Below are 19,056 nucleotides of genomic sequence, written 5' to 3'. Positions count from 1 at the left end.
GTGGCTTGGTTGGCTGTGTGGGTGCTCCTCACTGCTCCTTGGAATGCTTCTGTCCTTTCTCCACCCTTTGGTTGATGCTTTCCAGCACTAGGGCAGGAACTGCACATTACAAGAGCCACGGGGCTGCTTTTGGGGGGGGGGGGAATCCCTTTTGAATTCTCCTTCTCTATCTTTAAAAAAAAAAATACACAGCTGTGTCCTGGTAATGCTGTGCTAAATAAAGGTGTTGTGCATTTCTGTGCACTGCCAGTAACGGAGGCAAGGAAATGCACACGATGTAGTTGGAGTGTGGGGGCAAGTTTTCCCCTGAACTCAACTATAGAGTTCAGTATAGAGGTGCCATTTTTGGATAGCATTCTCCCATGTTCTTGAGCTGTGCAGATCTGCCCCGAGGATGTCGAAATCTCAAGCGGTGCAAGCTGGCTCCTTTCCCTTTCGGAAACTCTCCACCAAGTCGGTTGTGCTTCTAAGGAGCATTTGGCCAAGAGAGATTCTCCCCACCCTCCTCAGCTTGACTTTCAAGTTCCCTTTATTGATGATGACAGCACAGCAACACTGGGAGGGGCCACGGTTGTCCTACGTTGCTTGATTGTATTTTGTCCTCCCGTCCTCTTTTTAATTGCCATTTCAATTTCCGTATCTGGGGTTGGGCTGGAGAAAATGTCAGCGTTTGACTGCCTCACCGCTTTGAGATGCTTCGGTCATCCTGCTTGGAGCCATGAACCTCCGTCTCTCCTCCTACTCAGGTTTATCTGTAACCTGACGCCAGTAACCTGGAAATAGAAACCTGGTGGTTAAGTTGGCTCATATAACCTTGCAAAGATGGACCTGCTCTTTGGTGGGGGTTTGTCTTCCGTTTAAAAGAGAAGAAAAGGGATAAAAGAAGTATTCTGTTCGTGACAAGCAGCTTGCGTTGTGCCTAAATTTTGAATCAAACTGAGAAAATGGATGAGAGAACCTTGCTGTGAGGATAAACCTGTGTGGTGCAGTGCCTGAAAGTTTGGGGTTTGAGCGCATGAGGCTGTCATCTCTGTTCACTCATCCAGCTTGCCGAGAAGCTGGTATCGTGCAAATGACACTCTTCTTGTCTGGTTTTGTAAGGCTGTGAGACTCAAGGAGTTCCAGAATGCCAGGGCAGCTGGTGGAGGAGTGACAAATACAGCAAATTTTTGCTGTAAAAGGAGTGACGCATTCCAGGAAAGTAGCTGGGTGTGTTTGATGTAAAAAGCAAACCACCAGTTTGGGGTCACCCTAAAAGAATAACAGATTTATTGTGGCGTAAGCTTTCGTGGCTTAGAGCCCACTTCATCAGATGCAAACACACAGTTGACACACATGCAGGTACAGAGCAAAGCACATGGGCTTATATCATAAGTGTTGTTAGTCAAGGCCAAGTTCCCTCGATTTTGTGACTGACACGTTCAGTACAACCCTCTGTCAGCAGTTGGGGCCAAAGGCCCCATGATGAACAAGAGGTGCAATCCTATTTGCTTGCTTCTAAGGTAGCTCAGCTCAACTGATTCTAGAGAGGTAGCCGTGTTAATTATAGTGGTGCAGGCATAAAAAAAGAGGTTTGTGATATTCCAGAGATTTATAAGAACAGTGACCTCTCCCAACAGTCGCAGTTATTGATGTGGTGTTTGCGTAGGGTCATCAATGTTCATGGTGCTTTCCAATAGAAGAGAAGGCGGGTCCTTGCCTGAGAGGGCTCACAATTGGAAATAAGCACAGGGGAGTAGCCCAGAGAGTAGCACCCAGTGTGTTGGCGAGGGGACACAAGGTGAGTTTTGAGGAGGAATCTGAAGGAGCCAAGAGACCAGGTATCCTGTAGGGGATCTGGGAGCAGGTTGCAAGGGAGAAAGGGATGGGGTTGTTTGTGGACAGACACAGAAACCAAGGGAGTAGCTTTAGTGTTATTAAGGGTCTGCGTTGATCACTCTAATGGCTTCTAGGATTTATTGCCCTCGTTCGTCCTTTAGGAATCAGTGTTGAAATGTCAGTTTCTTCTCCATAGCTAAAACTAGCCCGTAGAGTGTAGTCATTCGAAATTTCCAGCCAAGCTGTCCGTTGCGTTCTTACTTAATTTTTTTCCCCTTTCAGACTCGACTTCAGGAACTCCACCGGCTATGGGAGCTTCTGTTGGAGAAGATGAGGGAGAAGGGAGTCAAGCTTCAGCAAGCCCAGAAGCTTGTGCAGTATTTACGAGAATGCGAAGATGTGATGGACTGGATCAACGACAAGGTATATCTGCATCACGGCGAAGAGATTGCTCGCTGGTCTCGCGTCTGTTTCCTGAAGGGGGGGGGAGTGAGCTTGAAAGTGACAGGGCGGTCGCTCAGCTGCCTGGCGTTATGTGAGAGCTTTGAGCAGCCCTTAAAAGTAGTGCTGCAAGATAATTGGGTAATTATAATTGAGACAATTTATCACTGTGGAGGAGAAAGATCACGACGCCTTGATAGAAAATCTTGCTGTGGGGTTGGGTGGGAGAGACGTACGTCTTTATCTCTCGCTCGTGGGCTTGTGAAAGAGTGCTGGTGGGCCTCTGCGGAGAAACAGGATGCTGGACTAGATGGGCTCGAACCTGCAGGGCTTTCGCTATATATATATTTTAATGGTTTGATTCAGAGAAGAATTGTCTCCCTTTGAAGGATGAATGTGTGCAGCTGTTTGCTTTTTGTTCCTCTGTAAACCAGCAGCCTAAGTCCACAGCTGATGCTTTAGATGCCACAAACTGGCTGTATAGCTTTTCATAATTACCTTGCGCACATTGGAAAGAGCTTTCTTCTCCTTGAACAATCACAGTGGTGTTTTACTGCTGCAGCATCAGTCCTGCAGAATACGGGGGGAGTGAGTGAGAGTTCGTTGGCTGGTTTGAATTTATTGCCATGTTTCAAGGTGGCAAACAATAGAAGACAAATGGAATGCATTATAATGTCCTCTACAAAGGAGGCAGGGAGATCAGAACCAGAAGAGCAACCTACAAAACTCTTCCCCCCCCCAGCAGTATCCACTCATTCACCAGCTAACCAAAACAGGTGGTTCTTTGGGATCTTTGCCAAAGCCAGGAATGGGGGGGAACTACACATTCCCTTGTGGAAGAGAATTCCACTGTCTGGGGAGCTCCTTGGAGAAAGCCTTGTGCTTTGTCAGCAGAACCTCAATAAGCAACGTCACATTGGCAGCAACTGTTACCCTGCACATGCCCAATCTCGTCTGATGTCAGAAGCTAAGCAGGGTCAGGCCTGGTTAGTACTTAGATGGGAGACCGCTTGGGAATTCCGGGTGCTGTAGGCTTATACCATAGTCTTTCGAGACTGAAGGTTGCCAACCAACCATTGAGTAGGGCTACCTTAACAACTGCCTCTTTCTGAACTACTTGAAGTCATCTTTAGTGCCACAAAGTCATCTTCAGAGGAATTCATTTCATCTCCATGGGAATTTTTTTTTCGAATTTTAATTAAATTTTAATTAGTTTTTTGTTTTGTTTTAATTATGTTGCTGTCTTATTGAAACCAACTCTCTGAGACTGTAAATGTAGCCTTTGGTAGGATTAGAGTAAATTTTTGCATTTCCAAAATGGCTCCCCACGCAGCTCAACTTTTTTTCCTCACCCCAAAAATGCCACCGGCATGGTGCACTCTAGTAAATGCCTTCTTCTGCTTGCCAAGGAGGCGATAGTGACTTCAGAAGAGCTTGGCCTAGACCTGGAGCACGTTGAGGTTTTGCAGAAGAAGTTTGAAGAGTTCCAGACAGACTTGGCAGCCCACGAAGAGCGGGTCAACGAAGTGAACCAGTTTGCGGGCAAGCTGATCCAGGTAAGAGCTGCAAAGTCAGGGAAGGTCCTTGTGTTTATGCGTTGCTTCAAGAAGCGTAATTAATTTCCCCCTTCCTCTCCTCTGACTGCAAGACTTGAGTTTCAGAGGATATGTTGTGAGCAAGCAGGATAACTGGAGTTGATGAGGAAAACCATAAAAGCAGCAGCGGTCTAGTTGAGAAATGGATGTTCCTGTCTTGCAAAGCTTAGATGCACTGATGGCCTCTGGGCTGGGATTGCCTCTGGAATTTTGGGTCTTGTACAATGTTGATTCCCAGCATTTCGGCTTCAACCCAACTCCAGGGTTGGATTAGTCTCCAACTGTGCAGACAAGAGTGAGCAGGGTTCTTAACCACTAAGAACATGGTGCAGAGAGCCCGTTTTGACCCAGTTTCTCCTTCCCACTGGCAAAACCCAGGAGTTCACCCCTGTTGATGTTGCTGAGAATATTTATACATTGCTTTTCAGCGAAATGGGAAGGGAGCAGTTTACATACGAGTGAATGAGCAAACCAAAAAGATAGGGTTTTCTGTCTCAAAGGGACTCCCAAGGAAAAAGAGACCCTAGGGAGCAGCCGGGGAAAAGAGACAAATCTGGGATGAATAGGGGCAGTCACGCTCCCCCTGCTAAATATCAGAGCGCTACTCCTTTGAAAGGTGCCTTTGTGCCCAGTTAGCAGAGATTAGGGTACAGCTTGTGGTTTGCATATTGGAAATAGAATGTTTCTAATCTCTTTTTAAAGGCTTTGTTGTTCTCTCACCCTGGATTTATTTAATTAGCTACCCAAAAAGACCTTCAGGAGTGAAGAGATTATGTTGTTGCTGGGGGGTAGGCTGTGCTTCGTAAGTCCTGCGTATTGGCTACTGACCAAAGACTCCAACTTGTAAGCATTGACATCACTTAAAGCTATCCTATAGACCAGGGGTGTCCAAAGTTTTTGGCAGGAGGGGCCACATCATCTCTCTGACACTGTCGGGGGCCGGGGGAAATTGACACTTCAAATTTGAATAAATGTACAGAAATGAATATATTAGAGAAACAAACTTATGTGAATGAATGAATTTTACTGAGCTTTTTTGTAATATGCATGAGATCCAGAAAAGGGGGTTGTTAAAATAATTCCCGACACATATTACACGCCTCTTCCTAGGGAAAAGTACAGAACAAACTTAAGAGTCAGAGTGGGTTCCTCCCCCCCCCATGCAGGAGCATGTTTTTACTCTGTTCCCCCTCCCCCCAATCCTGGCAACAAACAGCAGCAAAGGAACACAATCAGTCATAGAGCTGGTGGGCACCTGCCCCCTCAGGACAGGAGTTTTTCTCCTCATTCACACAGAGAAGGGAGCTGCCTGTCTCCCTCTCTCAGTCCCTCCCCCAGCCTGGACTCAGCACCAAACAAACTTAGAAGCAGGTAGAGAGCTATGTATATTTTCCCCTTCACAAACGGACCCCCCACCTTCCTCCCTCTCTGCCATCAGCCCCAACAAGCAAAGGCAGTAGATTTCCTCCCCATTCAAACATCCCATGAGTTCTTCCCTGCAGCTCCTGCCTCCAACGCTGAGCACTCACAGCCCAATCGGATCCACACTTTCCTGGGAGTAAGCCCCACTGACTCTATGGGGCTTACTGCTGAGTAGACGTGCTCTCCAGCTGCATTCAAACATCCCTGGGACTTGTCCCCTGCAGTACCAGTCCCCGACCCCAAGCACAATAGTCTCTGCTGACTATTTTCCCAACTGGGAAAGCAGACTGGGGAAGCTCCGTATCAGGCTTTTCAGCCCAACACAGAGGATAGGATCCAGTGGGGGTTCCTTGATTCTCTGTGTCACCCCAGAATACATCAACCCCAGAATATGAACCCTGTTACCTGTGCATTTCAGTATCCACTAGTTCCATCCTGGAACCCCTATGGATACGGAGGTCCCACCTGTACTCAAATGAAGAAAACATGCTGGCCTTACTTGCTTTCCAGAGCTCTGCTGGAGACTGTAGGCAAATGGATGGAAGAGTGAGGACTTCCCCTGGAGATTGAGGGGCTTGACCCAAGTAGTTCTTCCCAAGACTCCTGTGGGATTTAGTGATTCTAAGACCCCTAGCCTTGGCTACTGTCCAAACTCTGCAAGCTTGAGTCTTTAAAAGAAAATGGTGGCGGCAGCATTGTTGTGACCTACTTGTGGTCAGGTTATGACCCTATTTGGGGGTCCCAGCTCACCTCTTGAAGACCTCTGGCCTGGAGAACCAGGTGCTACTGTGGCAAATTCACCAAAGGCCCCTCTCCCCCTCCTCTTCCTAGGAGCTGCACCCTGAAGAGGAATTAATCAAGTCTAAGCAGGATGAAGTCAACGCAGCCTGGCAGCGTCTGAAGGGGCTGGCATTGCAGAGGCAGGGAAAGCTCTTTGGAGCAGCTGAAGTGCAGCGTTTCAACAGGTATGGGTTTGGTCAGTGTTGTCCAAATCAGTGTTTCTCTGAATGAAGAGTTGCTCAGTATGCCCTAGCACCACCACCACTTTTAAAGCTGAATATACGTTACTGCTCTATGTTCCATCTAAGCCAGCGCTGCTTGGGCCTTTCTCCCAGGGCTCTTATTTTCAAGCCTCTTATTTTCAAGCCCACCACTTGAGATCCTTTAACTTGAGATTCCAGGGATTGAGTTGAGCTAAGTTAGACCGATCGGGGTTCTGCCTCGATACCAGTTTCGAAGGGTGACTTCTCATGTTACGCTTAGAAAACTTGGCCTTAGTTCTTGAAGGGATATAATTTTGTTTTGAACTCGGGGGGGGGGGTTGGCTTTTATTCCTGCGCAAATGGTGAGAACAGCCTTGTCAAACAGGGAATGCCACATCCATAGAGGTCGTGGCCACCGGCGGGGAGATGGCCGTGAACTAAGTTGGGATTTGTTTCTCCCAGGGACGTGGATGAAACCATAAGCTGGATTAAAGAGAAAGAGCAGCTGATGGCTTCGGATGATTTTGGCAGAGACCTTGCTAGTGTACAAGCTTTGCTCCGCAAGCACGAAGGCTTGGAGAGGGACCTCGCTGCTCTGGAAGACAAGGTAGGCACGCTTTGTTTGAAGAGCTGCTGGCTTTTCTCTTACTTGTTTTTAATTCCAGGAACATTGAAACTACCTTACAGGGCAGAAAGCAACATGTCCCTAGTCCCTAGTCTCCATGCAATTACAGGTAGATTGCCACTTACCCAGACATCCAAAAGCCAGACGCTTTTGTCCGAGACAAAAGTAGTGTAGTGTGAATACTAGAAGGTCTTGTGGACATTCCCAGATGCAGTGCGCGGATACAGGCTGTAAATTCCGTTCTCTGCTCTGTGGTGTGTACCTGTACGGGTATTGTTGAAAAACGTCCAAGACACCTGTAAGGGTAACAGTGGAAGGGGCCAAAAAAAAAAAAAGCATTTCTCATTATATTTCTGCAATTATTTCAAAATCCAGACAAGTCCAAAATCCAGATACCTTCCCGTCCCAAGCAGTCTGGATGAGGGTTACTCAACCCATATTATGTGAAATATACTGCAAATGAAACCCTGTTTCTGCCCGTCTTTGCCAGTTTGCCATTGTGTTAATCTAATTCACACTGTCATTTCTACTACTGTAAGAGCAGTCTTGAGCCCATCCATATACATTTGCATGATCCATTCAGTTTCCATATGAATGAAGCTCTGTTTGCCGAGTCAGTCCATCCATCTCCTTCAGCGGAATCTGCGCCAACTGGTGGCACCTCTACAGGGTTTCAGGATCTTTCCCAGCCATACCCGGGGATGCAAAGGGTTGCATCTCAGACTTTCTGCGCACTAACCACTGAGCAACGAGGCCTCCAGCCATTTCCGCTTGCAGCGTTTGCTGTCGCCATCACGTTTTTCAAGTAAAACTCCGCATGCGAGGTGTGCTAGAACTTTTCTTGCTAAAGAAACCATTCAGAAGAATGACAGCAGAGTCCATTTTCAGCATCCTGCCATAACTTATATGCTGGGGTGACCAAACCCTGGAGAATTTAAATTGCTGCTTAAATATTCTGGCTTTCAGATATCTGAAGTTTATTGTACGCAGCTCTTACGTTAAGCAAGTTTGGTTGGCATCCTTCAGTCTCAGAAGACTATGGTGTCACGCTCTGAATGGTGGTTCTGGAACAGAGTGTCCTCTCCAGTGCGCGAAGCCTGGGTAAAGTAGGTATGGAGGATAGGCTGTTACCCATGCAGCAAATCCCCCCTCTCCACGTCGCTGAAATGGTCCAATGGAAAGGCAGAGGCCAATACGGTTGGTTCCAGTGGCGTCGCAGGAGTTGCCAGAACGGGACTGTGTTCAGCCATGAACTGCCTCAGGGACTCTGGCTCCGAATTTTGCCTCGAGGTTGACTCCTGAAGCCTCTTCCATAACTGGATGTAGCCACAAGGCAGTGGAGGTTTGGGATCAGAGTTTTCCTTCTCTCAGATGAGCTGCCTTCCCAGGCTGACGAGTCCCATCTACCCAGTGGCTGTTTAGTCGCCTCTTAGGACAAGTACAGCCAAACTGAGGGCATATTCTTATCCCCAGCCCCCAGGGGTTTGGTAACCCCTGCTATATACAGAATTATATGCAACTTTGAACTCTGGCAGTTGAGTGCCTGTCTGTTCATACCTGAAACAGGTAGTGGTTTCTGCTTAGTGTATGCAGGAGGAGATGCATTTGTATATTAAAAGAGAGAGCCTGTGCCATGCCCCCCCCCCCAAGAAAGACAAGGTGCTCATATGGATTGTGGAAGTGTCAGTAGTGGGCAGAACACTGGTGAGGGCAAGGAGGGAGGGGATTGATCTGCTTAAGCCAATGGTGCATTAGAGTTGCAACGTTTAATCTTGTAATACTTCCTACTTTTTTTTGGCAAAACTCCACGACAGCCGGTTCAACCTGAGCTTGTCGTTACTTGTGGCCTCTCTGCCTCTAGGTGAAGGCTTTGTGCTCCGAGGCCGACAGGCTCCAGCAGTCCCACCCTCCAAACGCCTCTCAGATCCACGTGAAGCGGGAGGAACTGATTGCCAACTGGGAGCAGATTCGCGCCCGAGCCGCGGAGAGGCACGCTCGCTTGAATGACTCTTACAGGTAGGAATGCCGTGGGCCTGGAAGGACTTCGCTGGCTGGGTTCACAGCCGCTGTGGCAGGGAGGGAGAAAGTGACATAGTTCAGTATTTCGTAACACTGTGTGTGTGGGTCTTGGGTTTCCTTCCAAAATAAACATTTTTGTTGAAGTGAGATGGGTTTATCGTGCCTTCTGCTGTGAAATGGGTTTCTAATTATTTTCCGTTGAGGTGTTCCTCCCCCTGCTTTCAGGAACGGAAGCCTCCAGGGTGATCAGTCGATCATGACTACAAGGATTATGGTTCACATTAGGAAAAAACCTGTCCTTCCCCCATCTCTGTTAGAAGCTATCTGTTGCGGTGAATCATAGCCAAATACTGAGTACTTGTATTGTAGGTTCAATAGAGCTGCAGTCACAGTTAGCTGTACACACTGTGTGAAGATTTTACCTCCTCCAGCCCCCACAACTGAAAAGGAAGTGTGGAGGAGGGGAGGGTGATGGGCTAGAGCATCTGAGACTTCGTTTGTTGTGGAAGAGGAAGGCTGACGGTCTAGCCCACTACTCTTCTATCTGCTGCATTTGCTTTTCCTTTCCATTCCTCTTCCTTTTCAAATCCAGAGAATAAGTGGACAGAGGCTGACACCTCCTAGCTATACACCACTGATGGAGGCCATGTCAGTTAGCCATATAGATGAGCTGACCATGCTGCCAAAGAAGGCGACATTGTTTCTGCAGAGAGGATGGACAACTCGGGAAACAGAGATGGGACAACGGTGAAGGAGAAGACTGGGGTTTGATATTAGAGCAGAGAGGATTTGAAGGGTGCGTAGTAGAGAATAGTGGCATCTGTGGTGACCCAAAGCCAGGTTTTGCAGAAGTGGGTTTTGCTGAGGATTAGCAAGGGTAGTGGAGGAGCTCTTCAGGTGCTGGAAGTCACATGGTAATAGAGAGCAACGCAAGCTTGGGAGAAGACTCAGAAATGTGGTGGAGGCCGTTCTGTTGGAACAGCAGTTCTTGAGGAGGGGATCAGGATGGACGATGCGGTTTCAAGCAGATGACGAAAGCAGCAAGGTGTCAGTGCAGAAGCTTAAACAGTGGGCTGATAATGAGAGACCTGGGCAAGGCTGGGCATTCCTGTGTGGCTCGCGCCCACTTCTCATGTCTACCCTCCCTCTTCCAAGGTTGCAGCGATTCCTTGCAGACTTTCGTGATCTCACCAGCTGGGTGACGGAGATGAAGGCCCTGATCAACGCCGATGAGCTTGCCAATGACGTAGCTGGAGCAGAGGCCCTGCTAGACAGACATCAGGAGCATAAGGTAAGAGCCCAGAGTCAAGTCTGCCTGCCATGTCCCGTCCCCCCCGCGTGTCTGTAAGTATCGGGCTTCTGAGTGTTTCCTAATGCTGGAATCCTGTGACCTCGACTTTTCTCTCTGTTTCCTGAATCTTGTGAACCTGGATTTTATTTTATTTTTTCTCTGCTTTAAATAAGATCTTTAGTCTGTTATTAACTTGTTTGTTTGTTTATGGGTTAGATACTTACCTGATTAGATTTATATACTGCCAGTGCTTAAAGTCACCTTTGCAAGGGTTCTGAACAAAAGCAGTGATGAAAGTTCTGAAAAACGGTGCATATTCTTCCCCAGGGAGAAATTGATGCTCATGAAGATAGCTTCAAATCCGCCGATGAATCCGGCCAGGCTTTGCTTGCCGCTGGGCACTATGCCAGTGATGAAGTGAAGGAGAAGGTAAGTGGATGGCCATCAGCGAGGAAAATCTGGAGGTGAAAAATATAGTTTACGATGATGAGGTCCAAGGTATTATTCTCTTTTTTTTAATTAAGCGTTTCCTCCCATTCTTAAACTGGCATCCTATTATATTAGAAATGGGTTCCTGTTTGACTACTGAAGCAGCAAATAAGCAGAGACATTGAGCGCAAGACTTACTCGGGGTCAGTTTCTGTATCTGAGTTTAATGGCACTAGTGGCTTTCTGCATTTGTTCTTGAAGCAGAAGAACCCATCAAATTAGTCCACCCAGCCACGGCATTCTATAGTTGGACGGGTTTCAGGCAGAGACTGTATTTCATAGAGATGCCTGGGATCGAACCGGGGACTCAAGGTTAGCCTGAGCCCTCCCTGGCATCCAGGGCAGCATGGCAAATGCTTCCTCCTTTCCCAGTGGTGCACCAGATGCTGCCACCACCTTTTTTGGTTCAAATTGGGAAACAGAAAAAGGGGAGCAGAAGCGGCGAGGTGGTGAGTGATGGGCTAGAGCAGCAATGTTCAGCCGCTGTGCTGAGCAGTGCGCTGTCAATGGTCCACAGCTGTGCAACAGGAGTTTGGAGCACAGAATCACTGAAAAACTTTCAGGTTCTGTGGTTGTCTTTTCAGGGCAACAGTCTGTAGTAACAAATTGCCTGTCCTTCCTCCTCCAGCTCTGAGCTGTTGAGGGAAGGAGGGGCAGACAGTTCATTACTACAGACAGTTGTCCTAGAAACAGAGCTGCAGAACCTTGGAAGAGTCTCCCAGAGGTGACATCACAAGAGGTGAAGACCGTAGAGAACCCTTGGAGATCAGTATGGCCGTGAGAAGAAAAAGCGTGAAAATTGCTGGGCTGTTGGAGACTCTCTAGCCCACCTTCTCCTACACACTTCCTCTCCTGCTCCGTTTCTCTCTTCCTTTTTGAAATCAGGGAACAGGAAAAGGAGGAGCGGTACAGGTGAGTAGGAAAATAAAGGCTTGCCCCCCCAATAATCCAGCACCTGGATGGTTTGGCCAGCCTTCTATCACTGAGTTGTGCCCCCTCCCAAAGAATTAGGAAAAACCTGGTAGTATAGATGCCAAAATGTGAGGGCAGATGGAGGGACTTCTTTTCAGGTTCGAGTTCAGCCATTCAGATGGCTTTCTGAACGTGAGCACCATTGAGCGTGTGGAGCTGCAGTTGATGCCTTTCTCCTCCTGCAGCTCACCGTCCTTTCAGATGAAAGAACCGCCCTCCTGGAGCTCTGGGAGCTTCGCCGGCAGCAGTACGAGCAGTGCATGGACCTGCAGCTCTTCTACCGGGACACCGAGCAAGTTGACAACTGGATGAGCAAACAGGAAGTAAGCATTAAAGGAGGCAAAGCTTAATCAGTACGTGGGGAGGCGTGTCTTGGCTCCACAAACAGGATACGATGCGTGTGAAATAACATGTTTCCTGCATAACATTTAAGCCTGCACAGTTGCCATTTTGCTGTTACATTGGGTCCTCCTTTCTAGAGGCTGGAGGGCCTCCGGGGATCTCCCGGATGCAACCAGGTCACTGGCACACACCAGAACTGGCTTCTGGTCACGTCCAGGAGGCCTTCTGAGGAGGCTGGAAGGCTGTGTGCTGCCACCAGTTGAGTTATTGTATCCCGCGTGGATTTAATTTCAGTATCCACAGGGGGATTTGAGCTAGCGAGGCCGTAACGGAAAGGTGGCGCGCTTCAAATAGGTACGTTAGGTGAGTCTTCCTGGATCAGCCCAAGAGTCCCTCTGGTTTGTCTTGTGGTTCCTCATGGCCATCCAAATGCTTTTAGAGAAGCCAGGAAGTGGGACATGGGGACAACAGCCAGCTGCCCCTGGACCTGGAAGTTCCATTTGGCCATCCTGGCTAATAGCCACCACTAGAGAACTCCTCCATGCATTTGTCTACTTCCTTTTAAAGCCAGTGGCCACCCGCCGCAGCTTGTGACAGTGAGTTCGGTCAATTAGCTGTGTTGTGTGTCCCGAGTCTACTGCCAGCCAGTTTCACTGTATGGATATTTCTGATGCCCTGTTTTCTCCCCCCCCCCCTTTCTTTAAGGCCTTCTTGCTCAATGAAGACCTTGGTGACTCTCTGGACAGCGTGGAGGCCCTGCTGAAGAAGCATGAGGACTTTGAGAAGTCCCTCAGTGCCCAAGAGGAGAAGATCACAGTAAGGCATTTTGTTGCCATCTTATTTATGTCCTTGCTGCATCTATATACCAGCCTTCTGCCTTAGTGAAGGCACTGAAGGTGTTTTCCAATGTTTAAAGTTGTGGCAGAAGATTGGAATCACCATGTCATCTCAGGAGCTGATGGCAGAGCTCTCTGGCCTGGGCTGTCCTGCCCCAGTGCTTCCTGCAGCTCTTGTAATGTTTAGCACTGTCTTAAATCCCCACTAATTGGGTCAAGTTACCTCTAATTAGGATGTCCTGGATCTTCAAGGGATCCCAGCTTTTCTGTAACAGGCCCCTTGGCTTGTTCCAGCTATTGCCCTCTTGGGTATCAGGCCATTAAACGCCCGGCAGAAGTTGGTTAATGGAATTATTGGGGTTCACCAGGGACTTGGCACGCAGTCATTCAGAAGATTGTCCCAGATCTGATTCAAAAAACAGCCTGCCCTTCTGCCCTTTTGAGAATGCGGCGTCTCTGTTGAAAGCGAAGCATCTCAAGATGCTTAGAACTGAAGCCAAGAATCTTCAGGAGCTTTCTCTGAAATGGACACAAAGCAACGCTGTAGTACTTGCCTTCCCAGTTTCTGGGAAAGCTCCATCAGCAGGTTTTTTTTTTTACCCCCCTTGAGTGGTCCAAGCTGACTTACCACGTAGGAATGGGAGAAGCGCTTGGCTTGCATAGATGTGGTATGCCATTCTTGCATGCCATCTTGCTGTCAAAAGTGGTTGCTTTCACTGGCAGAAGGGGCTCCACCTAGGGTGCGGTCTTGAGGGCATGTAATTCAGCCACTTAAGCAGGTCTGTTTCTGATCAGTGTCTGGATGGGAGAAAGCCTGGGAGTCCCATAGATGCATTAAGGTAGAGAGGCAAGACATGAATGAAATAATTACTACATTCTTGGGTCTTATATTGTGTACATGCACATGCTACCCTTATGTTAGATTACGGATGTTTGCACAGGGGTTAGTGTCTCTAATTCCCTGTGAAATGCATAACTTATTGAAGGGCTGTACCGTTAACTTTATTGTAGATGCAGAAATATTGGGATCAGTTGCCCCTGGGATTTCTTCCACATTTTGTTCATATTAGGCTGCTCTGTGTGTCTCAGGATTTGAATTGCTGGGAGATTTTTTAAATGAAATTCTTGTACAAAGAGAAATCGACTCCATTTAGTAAAAAAATAGTCCCTAGTCTTATGCTTGCTTAATTAGGAGTAAGTACCATGGACTCAGTGGGACGTAATTCTTCGCAAATACGTGTAGGATCCAATCATATGAACACAGTTCTGAAAGTATTTACTTGAGAACAAGTCCTGTTTAGATGAGTGGGACTTTCACTTGGGTTTCATAGGTAGCAAGCCTATGGTTTGCTACCCTATAATCTTACCCAATGAAGGCTTACCATTTAGCTGGTTTACTGTGCTGATACTTGGGTTTGTATACTAAGAAGAGACTGATATCTGTGGCCCCACGCATCTTTTAAAGTCCGTTTTGTTAGGTGCATTTGTGTGAATGTGAGCTGTAAGTCGGAATTGTTGTGGAGTATAAGGATTGTTTGTTAGAGGGGATGGAAGTTTTTCTCGTAGGGATTGCTCATTCCTTTTGTTACGCACATTTTAAATTTTAATAAACTGTTAATTTGAGAAACCGCTTTAGGATTGAAGGACTCCTGCGGGATGCTGATTTTAAACAGCTTAGTGATTAAATGAAAACTGCTTTCTGTTTAGGCCTTGGATGAGTTTGCCACGAAACTGATCCAAAACAACCACTATGCCAAAGAGGACGTAGCTACCCGCAGAGATGCTGTAAGTTTTTAAAGTATCTTTTTTACAACTTGGGCACAGCGCCTATGCGTTTTTAAAAGTATAAACTTGTCCAGTTGCTGTGATCCAGAGCAATTGTGCCGTCGCCAAAGGCACCCTAGGGAAAGTCGCCGCTAACTGGAGAACCTGTTTTTTCTACCCTGCGTCTTTCAGCTGTTGAGCCGGCGCAATGCTTTGCACGAACGGGCCATGTGTCGCCGTGCCCAGCTGGCGGATTCGTTCCACCTGCAGCAGTTTTTCAGAGACTCCGACGAGCTGAAGAGTTGGGTGAATGAAAAGATGAAAACTGCCACTGACGAGGCCTACAAGGTACAGCCAAGATGGTTGAATGTGTGCGCGCTAGATGCTCTTGGTACTGGCTGATGCTTCTGAATGTAGGACATCTGCTCTTCCCCAGAGCTATGACCCTGATTTAAGCCTCTCCGTTGGTCTGATTTTCTGAGACGGAAAATATCCGTGCCAAAGAAACAAAGTTGGTTGGCAATAAATGCATTTTCGGCACTTGAAAAGGCAACCCAAGTGGTGGACCACACAAAACCAAAATATGAGCAACTAGGTGCACGGAATAGATTAAAAAGCAACAGAAGTAACACAGTCAAAGCTCTAGAACAGGGGTGCCCAAACCCCGGCCCTGGGGCCACATGCGGCCCTCAAGGCCTCTCAGTGCGGCCCTCAGGGAGCCCCCAATCTTCAATGAGCCTCTGGCCCTCCAGAGATTTGCTGGAGCCTGCACTGGCCCGATGCAGCTGCTCTCAGAGTGAGGGCGAATGTTTGACCTCTTGTGTGAGCTGTGGGATGAGGGTTCCCTCCACTGCTTGCTGTTTTACATCTGTGATGCAGTAGCAGAAGCAAAGGAAAGGCCAGCCTTGCTTTGTGCAAGGCCTTTTATAGGCCTTGAGCTGTTGCAAGACCTTCATGCATTCATATAAGTTCATCTTTAATATATTCATTTATGTAAACTTATGTAAATTCAAATTTTAAATATAAATTAATTCCTTATTCCCCCGGCCCCCAACACAGTGTCAGAGAGATGATGTGGCCTTCCTGCCAAAAACTTTGGACACCCCTGCTCTAGAAAAACCACAGGGATCAGCGATTGATCGCAGCAGGGAAACAGGTGGCTCCCTGCCAAGCCATCATCTCCATGACAAAGGGTGGTTTGTGCAACCTTCCAGAAGGTGCTGGTGGATAAGTGTTGAGTGATGCAGCAGACACAGTTCTGTTGGCATCCTTTTGGTATTGTTCTCACTGTGCAGCCATCACCGGGTGCGATCTTTTGTGTATGTTCTATAAATGTGAATGCTGCAGAATTAGGGGTCTGTTGGCGTCATGCCTCCCCCACAATCCCTGTGCATGAAATTTTGCTAGTTCAGAAGGCTGCCATGTCTGCCCTTCTCTGTCTGCCTCCAGGACCCATCCAACCTGCAGGGGAAAGTGCAGAAACACCAAGCTTTTGAGGCTGAGCTCTCGGCGAATCAGAGCCGCATCGATGCGCTGGAGAAGGCGGGGCAGAAGTTGATTGACGTCAAGCACTACGCCTCCGATGAAGTGGCAGCTCGCATGAATGAGGTCATCAGCTTGTGGAAGAAGCTGCTGGAAGCCACTGAGCTGAAAGGTGTGGTGCGGCTTAGAGGTTTAGAGGGGTGTTTTCAACTCTTAAAACTGGCCATTATGTTGGGAAGCAGCTTTGTTACAATGGCTTGTGCCAGAAAGCTGAGCAGAAATGCAAATGAAACTCTCTTCCACCTCTTCTCCACCCCACCCCACCCTGGTTAGGGATCAAGCTCCGGGAAGCCAATCAGCAGCAGCAGTTTAACCGCAATGTGGAAGACATTGAACTGTGGTTGTACGAGGTGGAAGGGCACTTGGCTTCAGACGATTATGGCAAAGATCTCACCAATGTCCAGAACCTTCAGAAGAAACATGCCTTGCTGGAGGCAGATGTTGCTGCACACCAGGTACAACATCACCTGTTCCTTTACTCCTTTTCCAGAAGTCCCGTTGCCCATGTAATCATTTAAGCAGGAATGGGCAGGACATAAATTCCACTGGCCTTGAAGCAACTTCTGCGGTCTTGGAACCCTTTGTAGAGTCCCTCACTTCCAGCGACAGGGCTAGAACCGGCAGCCTCTGGCTCTCAGAGGGAGTAGCTCCAGGCATCCAGCAGGCAGACCAAATCGGAAGCTGTGCTGGAGTGGGGATTGAACCTGGGACTTTCTGCACATGAAGCAGAAGCTCCACCGCTGAGCTGCTTTCCAAACATCTTTAAATTCTCCCTAAAACATGTCTTTAGGATAATAAAGGCTTCAGGCACCGGCTTAGGCCTTTCGACCTGCAAAAAAAGTTGCTTGGGGTAGAAACCTCTATAGCACGTTACTTTTTAAAAAAGGTTTTGAAATTGCCTATTCCAGGATCGCATCGACGGCATCACCATTCAGGCTCGGCAGTTCCAGGAGGCCGGGCACTTCGACGCGGACAACATCAAAAAGAAGCAGGAGGCCTTGGTTGCCCGCTACGAAGCCCTGAAGGATCCGATGGTGGCGCGCAAGCAGAAACTGGCCGACTCGCTCCGCCTGCAGCAACTTTTCCGCGACGTTGAGGACGAAGAAACTTGGATAAGAGAGAAGGAGCCTATCGCTGCCTCAACAAACAGAGGTCGGTGCTACGTTGTACCCCGGGGTCTGTTAAACGGCCAGTTCCGTTATCTATACATTCGTTGTTTTAGGACATAACACTGGCCTTGCTAAATTATTTGCCTTGTGTTAACCTTGGGGACCTGTTTGAACTGCTAGCTTTGGTCTTTCTATGAATGCGGGCCAACGTAACTGTTTGCTAGTGTTATATAGCGCATGGGGTTCTCCATAGAGTGGGAAGACAGATTCATGCCGCAGGAGGCTTGCAGTCTAGATCAGGGGTGCCCGGCCATAGCTTGTGACCCACATGTGCCTCTTCGACACATGGAAATACGTTGGCTGAGTTTTTTTTTTTTAACGTCACAATTAATTTGAAAGGTAAATAAAGCTTGAAAGTTCCTTATTGGTATAAACTGGGAGTTCACTGGATAAAAACATAAATTTAATGTTTATGGCGAGTCAATATATTTAAGAATTAAATGCTTCTTAATTTTTTTTTAATTAACAGTATCTATATACCGCTTTTCTGCAACTCAAACATCTCTCTTGCAGCTCTCAGACATCTGAAGTCTATTGTATGTGGCTCATATGTTAAGCAAGTTTGGTCACCCCTAGTCTAGATAGTGACACAGCTGGGGACAACAGGAGAATGCAGACAGGGAAAGAACCTGCCTTCAGTAAGCCCCACCAGCAGAGACCCAAAAAACAAGTGATCATGGGCCTTTTGGAAAGGGGGCTTTGCAGCACCACCTACGATCATGTTGCTCTTTGCCATGGCAGGGAGTGTAGCTCCACCTCTGCGGCTTTTCATGCTGTGGCCCAAACCATCCTGCCTTGAACGTGGCAGATCCTGACGTCCACTCTGTTTCTCTTTCAGGCAAGGACCTAATTGGGGTCCAGAACTTGCTCAAGAAGCACCAGGCTTTGCAAGCAGAAATTGCAGGCCACGAACCCCGCATCAAAGCCGTCACCCAGAAAGGAAACGCCATGGTGGAGGAAGGTGCGTCCGGGTAACGTTGTTGGGGGGGGGGAAAAGCAGATCAAGTATATTGTAGGCTTCCACCTGCTTTACATGTGGAAGGTCTCAATTCGCTCCTGGTAGTGACCCCCAGGCAGGGTAAAGAAGGGTTCTATTTGGAGAATTGTTGAAAGTCAGGGTAGGCAATAGGATTTGTCACTGGTGAGCCAAAGGAGGAGGATGAAATAGTGGGGACATGCTCTAGGTCAGGGGTGCTTACACTTTCTTGGCTCGAGAGCTACTTTGAAACCCAGCAAGGCCCGGAGATCTACCAGAGTTTTTTTTACAATGTTCGCGCAATCATAACATAGAACACTTATGCGTACAATGTATGCTGGTGTACCTTGAGCCCCACTGAGTATAACAGGACTTACTCCTGAGTAGACATGCCTAGGATTAGGCTGTGAGGCTGCAATCCTAGCCACACTTACCTTACTTGAGTACAATGGGCCTTACTCCCGGCGTTTCCTCCCAGAGGCACCTGAAGGGGGGGGTCGGCACTCCGCGATCTACTCATTTTGCCTCGCGATCTACCGGTAGATCATGATCCACCTATTGAGCACCCCTGCTCTAGGTCATTCCCCCCCCCCCCCCACAGTCGGCAGCTTGCAAAAGCAAATGGTTCATCTATTCTTGCTTTGACATACTGTAGGCTTTTGGGGAATTTGCAACATATCCCCACTACTCCTCCACTGTCGAGCCTGTTGAAATAACCTTACAGGATTTGCAAGCTTGCTGTTGGATCTTTGTCACCTTCTGGTTGGTCCTA

The 19,056-nt window shown here is 48.0% G+C and overlaps 1 protein-coding gene across 6 annotated transcripts in view; it reads left to right on the top strand.

The window, feature by feature from the left end:
* SPTAN1 (spectrin alpha, non-erythrocytic 1) overlaps window positions 1-19,056 on the top strand; it is a 70,298-nt gene that overhangs the window by 14,963 nt on the left and 36,279 nt on the right. For all 6 annotated transcript variants that reach the window (XM_066610527.1, XM_066610529.1, XM_066610526.1 and 3 more), the window contains 15 exons: window positions 2,101-2,241; window positions 3,669-3,815; window positions 6,108-6,241; window positions 6,722-6,866; window positions 8,746-8,900; window positions 10,059-10,194; window positions 10,522-10,623; window positions 11,841-11,978; window positions 12,703-12,813; window positions 14,541-14,618; window positions 14,790-14,945; window positions 16,047-16,251; window positions 16,413-16,594; window positions 17,048-17,291; window positions 18,147-18,269. In XM_066610527.1, coding sequence (XP_066466624.1) covers window positions 2,101-2,241; window positions 3,669-3,815; window positions 6,108-6,241; window positions 6,722-6,866; window positions 8,746-8,900; window positions 10,059-10,194; window positions 10,522-10,623; window positions 11,841-11,978; window positions 12,703-12,813; window positions 14,541-14,618; window positions 14,790-14,945; window positions 16,047-16,251; window positions 16,413-16,594; window positions 17,048-17,291; window positions 18,147-18,269 — 2,197 coding nt within the window. The remainder of the gene's footprint in view (window positions 1-2,100; window positions 2,242-3,668; window positions 3,816-6,107; window positions 6,242-6,721; window positions 6,867-8,745; window positions 8,901-10,058; window positions 10,195-10,521; window positions 10,624-11,840; window positions 11,979-12,702; window positions 12,814-14,540; window positions 14,619-14,789; window positions 14,946-16,046; window positions 16,252-16,412; window positions 16,595-17,047; window positions 17,292-18,146; window positions 18,270-19,056) is intronic.

Source organism: Tiliqua scincoides, chromosome 16 (genome assembly GCF_035046505.1).
Source record: "Tiliqua scincoides isolate rTilSci1 chromosome 16, rTilSci1.hap2, whole genome shotgun sequence".
Taxonomy (NCBI): Eukaryota; Metazoa; Chordata; class Lepidosauria; order Squamata; family Scincidae; genus Tiliqua; species Tiliqua scincoides.
Note: the sequence above shows the minus strand (reverse complement) of the source record. Positions and strands in the feature narration are given on the sequence as shown.